Here is a 13,074-nt window from a genome sequence, read left to right on the forward strand (position 1 = left end):
CAGAGGGGGTTCGCCCCTTCTAGCCCCCAAGGGTGGGTCGGGCTTTGCCGAGGCAAGGCTGACCCTTCCTTGATGGTTAGACTTTATTGGCGTATGTGAACGAGGTGTATGAACGACTTGAAAACATCTTAAGGGTAGAAGCGACGTAGCTGTCGGATGTTCCAAGCGTTGCTGTAGACCTCGCCTTGACTGTTGGCCAGCTTGTACGTTCTGGGCTTCAAAATCTTGGTGATGATGAACGGCCCTTCCCAGGGAGGCGTGAGCTTGTGACGCCCTCGGGCGTCTTGTCGTAGCCGAAGCACCAAGTCGCCCACCTAGAGGTCTCGGGACCGAACCCCTCGGGCGTGGTAGCGTCGTAGGGACTGCTGATACCGCGCCGAGTGTAGTAAGGCCATGTCCCGAGCCTCTTCCAGCTGGTCCAGTGAGTCTTCTCGGTTGGTTCGGTCGCTTCGGTCGTCGTACGCCCTCGTCCTCGGGGAACCGTATTCTAAGTCTGTGGGCAAGATGGCCTCGGCCCCATATACCAGAAAGAACGACGTGAAGCCCGTGGCTCAGCGTTGTCCTTAGACTCCAGACCACCGAAGGGAGTTCCTTCATCCATCGCCTGCCGAACTTGTTGAGGTCGTTGTAGATCCATGGCTTGGGTCCTTGCAGAATCATGCCGTTGGCACGCTCTACTTGCCCATTCGTCATGGGGTGAGCTACGATGGCCCAGTCCACCCGGATGTGGTGATCCTAGCAGAAGTCCAGGAACTTTCTGCCGGCGAACTGGGTGCCGTTGTCGGTGATGATGGAGTTCGGGACCCCAAAGCGATGGATGATGTTGGTGAAGAACGCCACCGCCTGTTCGGACCTGATGCTGTTTAGGGGTCGGACCTCGATCCACTTAGAGAATTTGTCGATAGCGACCAGCAGGTGCGTGTAGCCCCCGGGTGCCTTCTGCAAGGGACTGATGAGGTCCAGACCCCACACAGCAAATGGCCAGGTGATGGGTATTGTTTGCAGAGCCTGAGTGGGCAGGTGGGTCTGCTTTGAGTAGAATTGACACCCTTGGCAGGTGCGTACAATCCTGAGGGGCTGACGGCGATGGATATGCATCGCTGGAGGATGCCTGAGGGGCTAAGGTGGTAGAGCTCCTTCCCGTCACCCAGCAAGACGAACGACTTGGCGCGCCACGCCAGTCGCCGAGCTTCGGCTCTGTCGAGGGGTAGCTCTCCTCGGTGGAGATATTGCAGGTACGGGGTCTGCCAGTTTCGATTAGGCGTGACCCCATTCCGCTCTTCCTCGACGCGCAGTGCCTCACCCTCGGGGGCCGAGGGTGCCTCGGGCTGAGCCGAGGGCACCTCGGGCAGGGCCGAGGGCACCTCGGGCAGGGCCGAGACCTTCTCGGGCTCGGGCGTGTCGTCGGTCTTGACTGAGGGTTGATGTAGGTCTCGGGAGAAGACGTCCGGGGGAACCGTTGTTCGCCCCGAGGCTATCTTAGCCAGCTCATCCGCAGTCTCGTTGTATCGTCGGGCGATGTGGTTGAGCTCAAGCCCGAAGAACTTGTTCTCCAGGCGCCGAACCTCATCGCAGTAGGCTTCCATCTTCGGGTCACGGCAATGGGAGTTCTTCATGACTTGGTCGATGACAAGCCGCGAGTCGCCATGAGCGTCAAGGCATCGGACCCCTAGCTCGATGGCGATGCGCAACCCGTTAACCAGAGCCTCGTACTCGGCCACATTGTTGGACGCCGGGAAATGGAGGCGCAGCACGTAGCGGAGGTGCTTCTCGAGGGGTGCAATGAAGAGCAGGCCCGCGCCCGCTCCTGTTTTCATCAACGACACATTGAAAAACATGGTCCAGAGTTCTGGTTGGATCGGAGCTGCTGGAAGCTGGGTGTCGACCCATTCAGCCACAAAGTTCGCCAAGACTTGGGACTTGATGGCCTTCCGAGGGGCGAACGAGATTGTCTCGCCCATGATCTCCACCGCCCACTTTGCAATCCTACCTGAGGCCTCTCGGCATTGGATGATCTCCCCCAGGGGGAAGGACGACACCACAGTCACCGGATGAGACTCGAAGTAGTGTCGCAACTTTCGCCGCGTCAGAATTATCGCGTACAGTAGCTTCTGGATTTGCGGGTAGCGGATTTTGGTCTCGGACAGTACTTCACTGATGAAGTAGACCGGCCTCTGGACGGGCAATGCATGCCCCTCTTCTCGTCTCAACCACGATCGCGGCGCTGACCACCTGAGTGGTAGCGGTGACGTAGATCAAGAGGGCTTCTCCGGCAGCGGGGGGCACCAAGATGGGCGCGCTTGTGAGGAGCGCCTTTAGGTTCCCGAGGGCTTCCTCGGCCTCGGGGGTCCAAGTGAAGCGCTCGATCTTCCTCAAGAGGCGGTACAGAGGTAGGCCTCTTTCGCCGAGGCGTGAGATGAAACGGCTCAGAGCCGCAAGGCATCCCATGACCCTCTGTACTCCTTTCAAGTCCTTGATGGGGCCCATGTTGGTGATGGCCGCGATTTTCTCCGGGTTGGCCTCGATGCCCTGCTCGGAGATGATGAACCCCAGGAGCATGCCTCGGGGGACTCCGAAGACACACTTCTCGGGATTGAGTTTTATGCCTTTTGCCTTGAGACACCGGAATGTCGTTTCAAGGTCGGAGAGGAGGTCGGAGGCTTTCCTTGTCTTGACTACGATGTCATCGACATAAGCCTCGACCGTTCGACCAATGTGCTCTCCGAACACGTGGTTCATGCACCTTTGGTATGTCGCACCCGCATTCCTCAAACCGAATGGCATAGTAACGTAGCAGTACATGCCAAAGGGTGTGATGAAAGAAGTCACGAGCTGGTCGGACTCTTTCATCCTGATTTGGTGATACCCTGAGTAGGCATCGAGGAAAGACAGGGTTTCGCACCCAGCAGTGGAATCCACGATTTGATCGATGCGAGGCAGAGGGTAGGGAACCTTCGGACATGCTTTGTTTAGACCAGTGTAGTCTACACACATCCGCCATTTCCCTCCTTTCTTTCTCACAAGCACAGGGTTGGCAAGCCATTCGGGATGGAATACCTCTTTGATGAACCCTGCAGCCATCAGCTTGTGGATCTCCTCGCCTATGGCTCTGCGCTTTTCTTCATCGAATCGGCGCAGAGGCTGCTTCACGGGTCGGGCTCCAGCTCGGATATCCAGCGAGTGCTCGGCGACATCCCTCGGTATGCCAGGCATGTCCGAGGGACTCCACGCAAAAACTTCGGCGTTCGCGCGGAGAAAGTCGACGAGCACTGCTTCCTATTTGGGGTCGAGCTCGGAGCCGATCCGGATCTGCTTGGAGGCGTCGTTGCTGGGGTCGAGAGGGACGGACTTAACCGTCTCAGCTGGCACAAAGTTGCCGGCGTGGCGCTTCGCATCTGGCGCCTCCTTGGAGAGGCTCTCCATGTCGGTGATGAGGGCCTCGGATTCGGCGAGGGCCTCGGCGTACTCCACGCACTCCACGTCGCATTCGTACGCGTGTCGGTACGTGGAGCCGACGGTGATGACCCCGTTGGGGCCCGACATCTTGAGCTTGAGGTAGGTGTAGTTGGAGACGACCATGAACTTAGCGTAGCATGGTCTCCCCAGCACTGTGTGGTAGCTTCCTCGGAACCCGACCACCTCGAACGTGAGGGTTTCCTTTCGGAAGTTGGAGGGAGTCCCGAAGCAGACGGGCAGATCGAGTTGTCCGAGGGGTTGGACGCGTTTCCCGGGGATGATCCCGAGAAAGGCGCCGCGCCGGCTCGGATCGAGGACAGATCGATCTGCAGGAGCCCGAGGGTCTCGGCGTAGATGATGTTGAGGATGCTGCCTCCGTCCATGAGGACCTTGGTAAGCCTGATGTTGCCGATGACGGGATCGACAACGAGCGGGTACTTTCCTGGGCTCGGCACGCGGTCAGGGTGGTCGCCCTGGTCGAAGGTGATGGGCTTGTCGGACCAGTCTAGGTAGACAGGCGCCGCCACCTTTACCGAGCAGACCTCCCGGCGCTCTTGCTTGCGGTGCCAAGCCGAGGTGTTCGCCACATGCCCACCGTAGATCATGAAGCAGTCGTGGACCTCGGAGAACTCCTCTGCCTTGTGATCCTCCTTCTTGTCGTTGTTGTGGGCTCTGCCACCCTCCGCCGGTGGCCCGGCCTTGTGGAAGTAGCGCCGAAGCATGACACATTCCTCAAGGGTGTGCTTGATGGGACCCTGATGATAGGGGCATGACTCCTTGAGCATCTTGTCGAACAGGTTGGCGCCTCTGGGAGGCTTCCGAGGGTTCCTGTGCTCGGCGGCGGCGACAAGGTCCGCGTCGGCTGCGTCGCGTTTCGCTTGCGACTTCTTCTTGCCCTTCTTCCTCGCGCCGCGTTGAGCGGACGCCTCGGGGATGTCTTATGGCTGGCGCCCCTGAGGCTGCTTGTCCTTTCGGAAGATGGCCTCGACCGCCTCCTGACCAGAGGCGAACTTGGTGGCGACGTCCATCAGCTCGCTCGCCCTGGTGGGAGTCTTGCGACCCAGCTTGCTCACCACGTCGCGGCAAGTGGTGCCGGCGAGGAACGCGCCGATGACATCCAAGTCGGTGATGTTGGGCAGCTCGGTGCGCTGCTTTGAAAATCACCGGATGTAGTCCCGTAGGGGCTCTCCCGGCTGCTGACGGCAGCTTCGGAGATCCTAGGAGTTCCCAGGGCGCACGTATGTGCCCTAGAAGTTGCCAGCGAAGGCTTTGACCAGGTCGTCCCAGTTGGAGATCTGCGCAGGAGGCAGATGCTCCAGCCAGGCTCGGGCGGCGTCGGAGAGGAACAGGGGAAGGTTGCGGATGATGAGGTTGTCATCGTCCGTCCCACCCAGCTGGCAGGCCAGTCGGTAGTCCGCGAGCCACAGCTCCGGCTTTGACTCCCCCGAGTACTTGGTGATGGTAGTCGGGGTTCGGAACCGGGTCGGGAACGGTGCCCGTCGTATGGCCTGGCTGAAAGCTCGCGGACCGGGTGGTTCGGGCGAGGGGCTCCGATCCTACCCGCTGTCGTAGCGTCCCCCACGCCTGGGGTGGTAGCCTCGGCGCACCTTCTCGTCGAGGTGGGCTCGACGGTCGCGGCGGTGGTGCTCGTTGCCGAGGCGACCTGGGGCCACAGGCGCGGTGTTCCGTGTGTGCCCGGTGTAGACCGAGGCTTCCCGCATGAATCAGGAAGTCGCGGCGCGATGCTCCGGGGGGTACCCCTGCCTTCGGGAGGCAGAGCTTTTGGCCCGTCGGACCGTGGCATCTTCCAGGAGATTCTTGAGCTCTCCCTGGATACGTCGCCCCTCGATGGTGGATGGTTCCAGTATCGCTCGGAGTAGTATCGCTGCTGCAGCCAGGTTCTAGCCGACCCCACTGGAAGCCGGGGGCAGCCTCACCCTAGCATCGTCGGCGATGCGGTGCTGGACGTCCTAGGCCAGATGACGCGCTTCTCCGGCCGGTGCTCGGCCTACCCACTCCTGCCTGATATTTTGCCAAAGCTGCACAAGTTGTCCTGCTTCCTCGTCGAGCCTGGCCTGTACCTCGTGGATTTGCTCGAGCTGTGCGTCCTGACCCCCCGCAGGGACTGGGACCACAGCTAGCTCCCGAAGGATCTCAACGTGAGGCGCAGGCCTAGGGGGATCACCATCCTCCGACATACCAAGATGGTTGCCTTCGTCGAGACCCCCTAGATCGACGTGGAAGCATTCACGACTTGGGCCACAGTCCTCGTCGCCGAGGCTGCGGCTGCTATTGGAGCATTCGGAGAGGCAGTAGTCACATGCGGTCATGAAGTCCCGCATGGCACTGGGGTTATCGAGCCCGGAGAAATCCCAACCAGAGTCGGGCTCGTCATCTTCCTCGGAACCCAGGGGGCCGTAGGTCGAGACGGCCGTCAGCCGGTCCCAGGGTGACCGCATATGATACCCAGAGGGTTTGGACATGCCTTTATGAAAGCGTCCACCGAAGCAGGGTCGCTTGGTGGGTCGCAGCTGAATCTAAAAGGCATGGGATGGGAAACGGACGGTACCTCTTGATCGACGGGCGGTGACGAAGTCGCGTCGGGGACGGACTGCACCGTTGTCTCTGGTACGAGGCTAACGCCCAGCAAGCCCTTCGCGAGCGTGCTGGCATCGTCCGTCTGCTTGGAGTTGGCGTGTTGCCGGGAAACGACGCTCATCTTCGTCTTAGACGCGAGGTCGACGCCCGATGTGTCCCCCGCTAGGGCGCCGGTGCCGTCGACTCGCTCGACGGCCGACGAGGTGCCGCCTCCTGCTTGGCCATGCCTGCCCCGCCTCCTCCTCCGTCGGCGGGGAAGGTGACGGGACATACCCGGATGTTGCTCTTCCGCCACGTGGGGAAGACGTCGTTGATTCTGCCGCCGGCGGGCGGGCTGACGGCCGCCATTGTCGTTGTCGCGCGGCGGAGGAAGGAGTATCATATCGTAGCTGCCGTCGAGGGACATGAACTCAAGACTCCCGAAACGAAGCATCGTCCCGGGTTGGAGAGGTTGCTGGAGACTACCCATCTGGAGCTTGACGGGAAGCTGTTCGTCAACACGCAGCAGGCCCCTACCTGGCGCGCCAACTGTCGGCGATTCGACCCCGGGGGGTCCCTGGACCGACGAGTAAATTGTCGCCACGTGTCCCAACCCAGATGGGTCGGCGCGAGACGGAACACAAATGGGGGAAAGACAGCAAAGGGGAAACCCGCGGCCATCGTGTTGTCCTGCGCCCAGGTCGGGTGTGCTTGCAGTAGGGGGTTACAAGCGTTCGCGTGGGAGAGAGAGAGAGAGAGAGAGAGACTGTCCGCTAGCCTGTTCTCCCGCGCGGCCAACCTTCTCGTACGAGAGCCCTGGACCTTCCTTTTGTAGGCGTAAGGAGAGGGCCCAGATGTACAATGGGGGGTGCAGCAATGTGCTAACGTGTCTAGCAGAGAGGAGCTAGAGCCCTAAGTACATGCCGTCGTGGCAGTCGGAGAGGTTTTGGCGCCCTGTTCATGTGATGTCGTGGCCGTCGGAGGAGTGCTTGAGCCCTGTGGAAGTACAGCTGTCGGGGCTGTCGGATCCTTGCTGATGTCTCCTTGCTTCCGTAAGGGGCTGAGAGCCGCCGTCGTCATGGAGCACGCGGGGTGCCATCATTACTTGTTTACCGGGGCGAGCCAGATGGGACGCCGGTCTTGTTCCCCGTAGCCTGAGCTAGCTAGGGGTAGGGTAATGATGGCCCCCTGTGACGTGGCAGGTCCGAGCCCGAGGTCGGGCGAGGCGGAGGCTCCTCCTAGGTCGAGGCTGAGTCCGAGCCCTGGGGTCGGGCGAGGTGGAGTCCGTCGTCCGAGGTCGAGGCTGAGTCCGAGCCCTGGGGTCGGGCGAGGCGGAGTCCGTCGTCCGAGGTCGAGGTTGAGTCTGAACCCTGGGGTCGGGCGAGGCGGAGTCCGTCGTCCAGCGTCAAGGTTGAGTCCGAGCCCTGGGGTCGGGTGAGGCGGAGTCCGTCTTCCGAGGTCGAGGTTCGAGCCATGGGGTCAGGCGAGGCGGAGACCGTCGTCCGACGTCGAGGTTGAGCCCGAGCTCTAGGGTCAGGCGGGCGGAGCTTCCTATGGCGCCCGAGGCTGGACTTAGCTGCTGTCAGCCTCACTCTGTCGAGTGGCACAGCAGTCGGAGCAGTGCAGGCGGCGCTGTTTTCCTGTCAGGTCGGTCAGTGGAGCGGCGAAGTGACTGCGGTCACTTCGGCTCTGTCGACTGAGGAGCGCGCTTCAGGATAAGGTGTCAGTCGATCCTTGCATTAAATGCTCCTGCGATACGGTCGGTTGGCATGGCAATCTGGCCAAGGTTGCTTCTCCGCGAAGCCTGGGCCTCGGGCGAGCCGAAGGTGCGTCCGTTGCTTGAGGAGACCCTCGGGCGAGACGTGAATCCTCCTGGGTCGGCTGCCTTTGCCCGAGGCTGGGCTCGGGCGAGGCGGGATCGTGTCCCTTGAGTGGACGGAGCCTTGACCTGAATCGCGCCCATCAGGCCTTTGCAGCTTTGTGCTGATGGGGGTTACAAGCTGAGATTAGGAGTCTTGGGGGTACCCCTAATTATGGTCCCCGACAGAGGTGCATATGGATTTGTCCTTAAATTCAGATGTGACACATGTGTTGCCTCGAACTTCATCCCGGGTTTTGATGTTCAAACACGACAAACCATTCGTCGATGTTTCTGAAAACAAAACTACCAAACCTAGCTAGAGAAAGTGTATCCTCTATGCCTCTTCTATGATGTCATGGGTGTTACTACTTGTCCTCAATTTTCTAATCGCTAAGTCCTTCGTACCCTCGATATACTTCGTCAACCACTATCTTGACTTAGCCAACATGGTTTATTGCTCCACATGTACACTTGCTTGTTGATGTTGTGTCAGTCATCCACAGTCAATTCCACTAACCTCGATCCCTCAGCCTAAACCTCATGTTCATCCTTCATCGCTCGTAGCCATCAACATGAACCCACTTAATCTTTTTCAGACTGGCTCCAACGTCTCACCCAAAACCTCACCCCACCATACACAGGGGGCTTTGGGGGAAAATTTCCCTCCAATGGCTTCCCCACCAAAGCTCCCTTATATAGGGGGAGAGATGAAATCCCCCGTGTATAGAGTGAGCACTATGCTCCTTATACTTTAATTATGTTTTTTATTTGCGATATTAATCATGTTTAATCTATACATAACCTGATAATGTGTATTTTGGTAGTGCAAATACTGTATGTTTTTTGAAAACTTTAGAATCCAACAAAAATGTTAAATAATGAGTTATAGTATATAGGGCAGCTATATAGTGAGAATGTTTGGAGACGTCCTACTATGGGAGAATGGTTGGAGAAAGTCTTATACCAGTCCATCGTCTTTTGGCAATTTAAAGAGTCCAACTGGTTCGTGTGCGCACATTCAAATTTAGTGCGCGGAATTATTTTTCTGGAATTCTCATCTTTCCTATTCATTCATGCCCATAAGTTCTTCTATATTCGCTGGCAACTTGTAACCTGTGCGGCATCTCCCCACTTGTATGTTGTATATATTATAAATTGTTCTTTCACTTGTGCCTTCATGCATGTCCCTTTCATTGAGGACTTGTTCGATTGCGTCTGGATCAAAGAGATTGGAAACAATTAAATCTATCTTTAGCCAAAATTTAATACTCCTAGAAGATAATTCAATCCCCTCAATCTACTTCGAGCAAGATACAACCGGGCCGGGCCTCACTGACTTGCTTGTCGACTACTCGACTACTCCTAGGTTGGTGTGCATGTATGGTGGTGGTGAGCTCAGCACAGCTGCTGTTAGGCTGTTAGCAAAGGTCATCCAGGCTCCACAGGCCGTACTCGAAATCCTCAAACCCAAAGTCCTGCAGCTGCAGGCCGATCATGGAGCTGTACTCGTCGTCAGGGCCGCCGGTAGCGGTGACGAGGAGCTCCGATGTGGTCGACCCGGCGAACACGTCGTCGTCAGTCGTAGTTTGTTCGTAGCCTTGGTCGTTCGTCGTCGGGGTCGCCGTGGCCGCCGAGGTGTAAGTGTAAGCTGCAGTGTAATGCGACGCGTCGTCCGCCCTGAGCGACGACGACCGCAGCGCGCTGGAGGCGTCGTCGGGGCTGAGGGCCGTGGCCGCCGACGTCGGGCCTGCCGGCTCGCTGTAGTATTGGTGGTGGTGGTGAGCTTCGCTCGCCGCCGTCACGCCGCGGTGGGCGCCTTGCTGCTGCACCAGGTGTTGGCTCCCGCAGTAGTTATAACACGCGGGCGGCGCGCTGGCCGTGGTGGTAGCTGGAGCCTGTACGCCGCCGGCCTGGGCGCGCTCTCGCAGGCGAGGCATCCAGACGTGGCGCACGATGTGGCGGAAGTGGGCGCTGTTGACGTCGCAGCGGAGGTGCCTGGCGTGCTTCTGCACGCGGGTGCGCCAGTAGTTCTTGATCTCGTTGTCGGTGCGCCCGGGGAGCTGCTGCGCGATCTTGGACCACCTGTTGCCCCAGCGCGAGTGCAGGTCCAGGATCAGCAGCTGCTCCTCGGCGGTTATGTTGCCCCGCCGCACGTTGGGCCGCAGGTAGTTCAGCCACCGCAGGCGGCAGCTCTTGCCGGTGCGTTTCAGGCCCGCGGAGCGGGCGAGCGAGTTCCAGCGGCCCTCGCCGTGGGCGGCGATGTAGTTGACGAGGAGGATGTCCTCGTCCACCGTCCAGGGGCCCCTCCGGAGGTCGTCGGCGCTATCCGCGGCGGCGGCCTCCTCATCGTCGCTGCTGCCTGCTGGGACGACAGCTAGTGGTGCTGGTGCGGCGGCGTTGGGCGCAGACGACGTCGCCGAGCTGTCGGCGGGGCCCATCGCCGCCAGCACCTGGTCTAGGTCCTCATCGAAGCCCATCATGGCCATGTCCATGTCCATGTGACCATGTCCATGCTAGACATAGAGTAGTGGTGGATCGGAATCGGCCGGGTCAGATGCTGAGTGAGCTCGATCAATCAGCTGCAGTGGAGAAGAGCAAGAAAAAGGGTTGGACAACGATGATGTGTACTGAGAGTTGAGGGGTTGATGGAGGCGGATCGAGACATCCGACGGCGAGACCAGGAGGAGGGGTTTATATAGCTCGAGCCGCGTGACGACGACGATGTGAGGTTGAGGACGACGGAGCGCGTGTGCGTGTGCGCGTGTCGCCATACTAAACAATTCGACCGGGGTCCGGACCGAGGCTGGCTGGCAAAGGGGAAAACAGGTTGCGAGCTCTGACCGTTGACGACGACGACGCGCCCCCATGAGCTGCTTTGGTTGCTGCCTGGCCGGTCGCCACTCGCCACCACCACAAGTTTGGATGCATTGCGTATTTGCGTGATTGCGTCTCGTAGGCTTGTTGTCTCCTCTGCGCCTTTTCTTTCTTTCTTTCTTTCTTTCTTTCTTAATTTTGTCTCTCGATCATGGTTTACAAAACCGGTAAAAACCGGCGGTAAACCGGTCGGTTTACCGAAACCGCTGGGGTGCGGTTTCGGTAAACCACCGGTTTTTTTTCAAAATTCGTTCTAAATTTAAAAAATTTGAAAAAATTCATAAAAACCGAAAACCGTTGAGAAACTGTTTTCTGGGACCGGTAAACCGTTATTTGAGACCGGTAAACCGTCAATTTTTACCGAAAAACCAGATTTAATGCCAAAACTGATTATTTAGTGGTCAATTTAGTCATATTAGTCTTGTTTACTATTATATGATATATGTGAAGATATTATATGTTATATGTGAAGATAAACCCGTAGCTCAAGTCCAGTTTAGGCATTTAGTGGTTAATTTTGTTTTCATTTCCTGTCCAAGATGGAATCCGTAGATCAAGTAGCTTCATTTCTTTCAATAACTATCCGTCTAGACAAGACTCAATTTAGAACCTTTAGCTCCAGTTCTTCTATATGTGTTTTTAAGATTTGCTGATCATGAGAAAAATCTAACACTTGGTGAGGTGCACATGCAATATACAAACACCAAACACACATAGAGATGGCAATGGGTAAATACCCACCGGGTATTAGTGCTCCATACCCATACCCGCGACAAAAAATAACCCCATTGGATCACCCATATACACGGGTGGGTATGGATTTACTCCCATACCCATGTGGGTATGAGTCACCCATCGGGTCACCCGTACCCACAAAAATTAAACATCTATCAAAATATTATATTATACAAATGTCAAGTATATCCATCTAAATAACATTACAAAAGTTTAGCATCATTTAACCATCCATTCAACACACCAAAGATAATTGGATTAAATAGTAACACTAGAACAGTACTACATAGCAAATTACATGTTCCATTACATGGTCATTAAATTGTTGTAGGTCTTCTAATACCTGTTTACCCATTGGTTGAAGATTTTTGCCAGTCTGGTAGAATATTTAGCCCACATACATACCTAATGGAGTAAATACTCGTCGGGTATCGGATCGCGGGTACCCATTGCCATCTCTAAACACACATACCGATGTGTTTTTTTGTAATGGATTGGAACAATATCACGATCAGAGACCTATCACTATCACTATAACGGATTGGAACAATATCACGATCTCTCCAACATACCTGAGTACTATCACTATGACTCGAGATAAACATGTGAGTATTGTGAAATAAGTCGACCTATGTGTCGTTGCCTCGTTGGAGAGTTGTAAAAGAACTTGTATTTGAGTATTGCGAAGTTCGATGGTTGTTTGTTGCATGAGAACTGGAGTTTTTCGTTTCATATGTATGTTATATGTTATTTTGGTGAACACATGTCGTGTGGATCAATTAATATTTACTATGCAATGTGAATTGAGCAAACTACAAATAAATATTGTTAAAATTTTCCATTTTTCTGTAAAAAACAGCAAAAACCGGTTCATTTCGCGGTTAATCGACGGTTTTGAGCGGTTTTTCGCCGGTTTTTCACCGGTAAACCGGTTCGAATTCAAATTAATTTGAATTGGTCAAACCGGTCGGTTTTTACCGGTTTTTACCGGTTTATCGTCGGTAAACCGTTACCGGTGGGTAGCGGTTTTAGTATACAAAACGGTTTTGTAAACCGTGCTCTCGATCAGGAGATGCAGTACCGTTTATCTTATGCAAGACTATTCCATTATTAACATCTTATGATTCTAAATAAATGTATTGTAAAAATATATTACATTGCTAATCTATACTATATTTAAAGCACTAGTTCAAATTAACTCGATGCAGATGCAGGAGGTGGAGTTCGAACCCATGCCCTGATATAGAAGAAGGGCAGAAAAACTAGATGAAACTATCTAACCAGTAGAACATCATGTTCAGATGTTTTTAATATTGAATATAAACTGTATATATGTTTATACGTTTTTTTAAAATAAAAAATATAATCGTGTCGTGCCGGACCAGCACTACGGGTCGAGGCTACAGCCCAAGCACGACACGACGTTCTTGGCTCTTACAAGCATTAGGTCGTTTCTGAGACCACATTGGTGCAATGGACTAAATGGTGTTTGCGGTTGCTGAATTGGATGGAGCAACAATGATTTGTCACACTAACAGTAAAATAAAAGGTTATTTGTTGGTTTTAAATGT

At 55.5% G+C, this 13,074-nt stretch overlaps 1 protein-coding gene across 1 annotated transcript; it reads right to left on the reverse strand.

Moving 5' to 3' along the window:
* Positions 1 to 9,128: 9,128 nt before the first annotated feature.
* Positions 9,129 to 10,543, reverse strand: LOC100501299 (uncharacterized). The gene has a single exon (NM_001196054.1). It carries the CDS (start codon positions 10,390 to 10,392, stop codon positions 9,313 to 9,315), a length of 1,080 nt encoding a protein of 359 aa, NP_001182983.1. The 5' UTR covers positions 10,393 to 10,543; the 3' UTR covers positions 9,129 to 9,312.
* Between the last annotated feature and the right edge of the window lie 2,531 nt (positions 10,544 to 13,074).

This window comes from Zea mays, chromosome 10 (genome assembly GCF_902167145.1).
Source record: "Zea mays cultivar B73 chromosome 10, Zm-B73-REFERENCE-NAM-5.0, whole genome shotgun sequence".
In the NCBI taxonomy this organism is placed as follows: Eukaryota; Viridiplantae; Streptophyta; class Magnoliopsida; order Poales; family Poaceae; genus Zea; species Zea mays.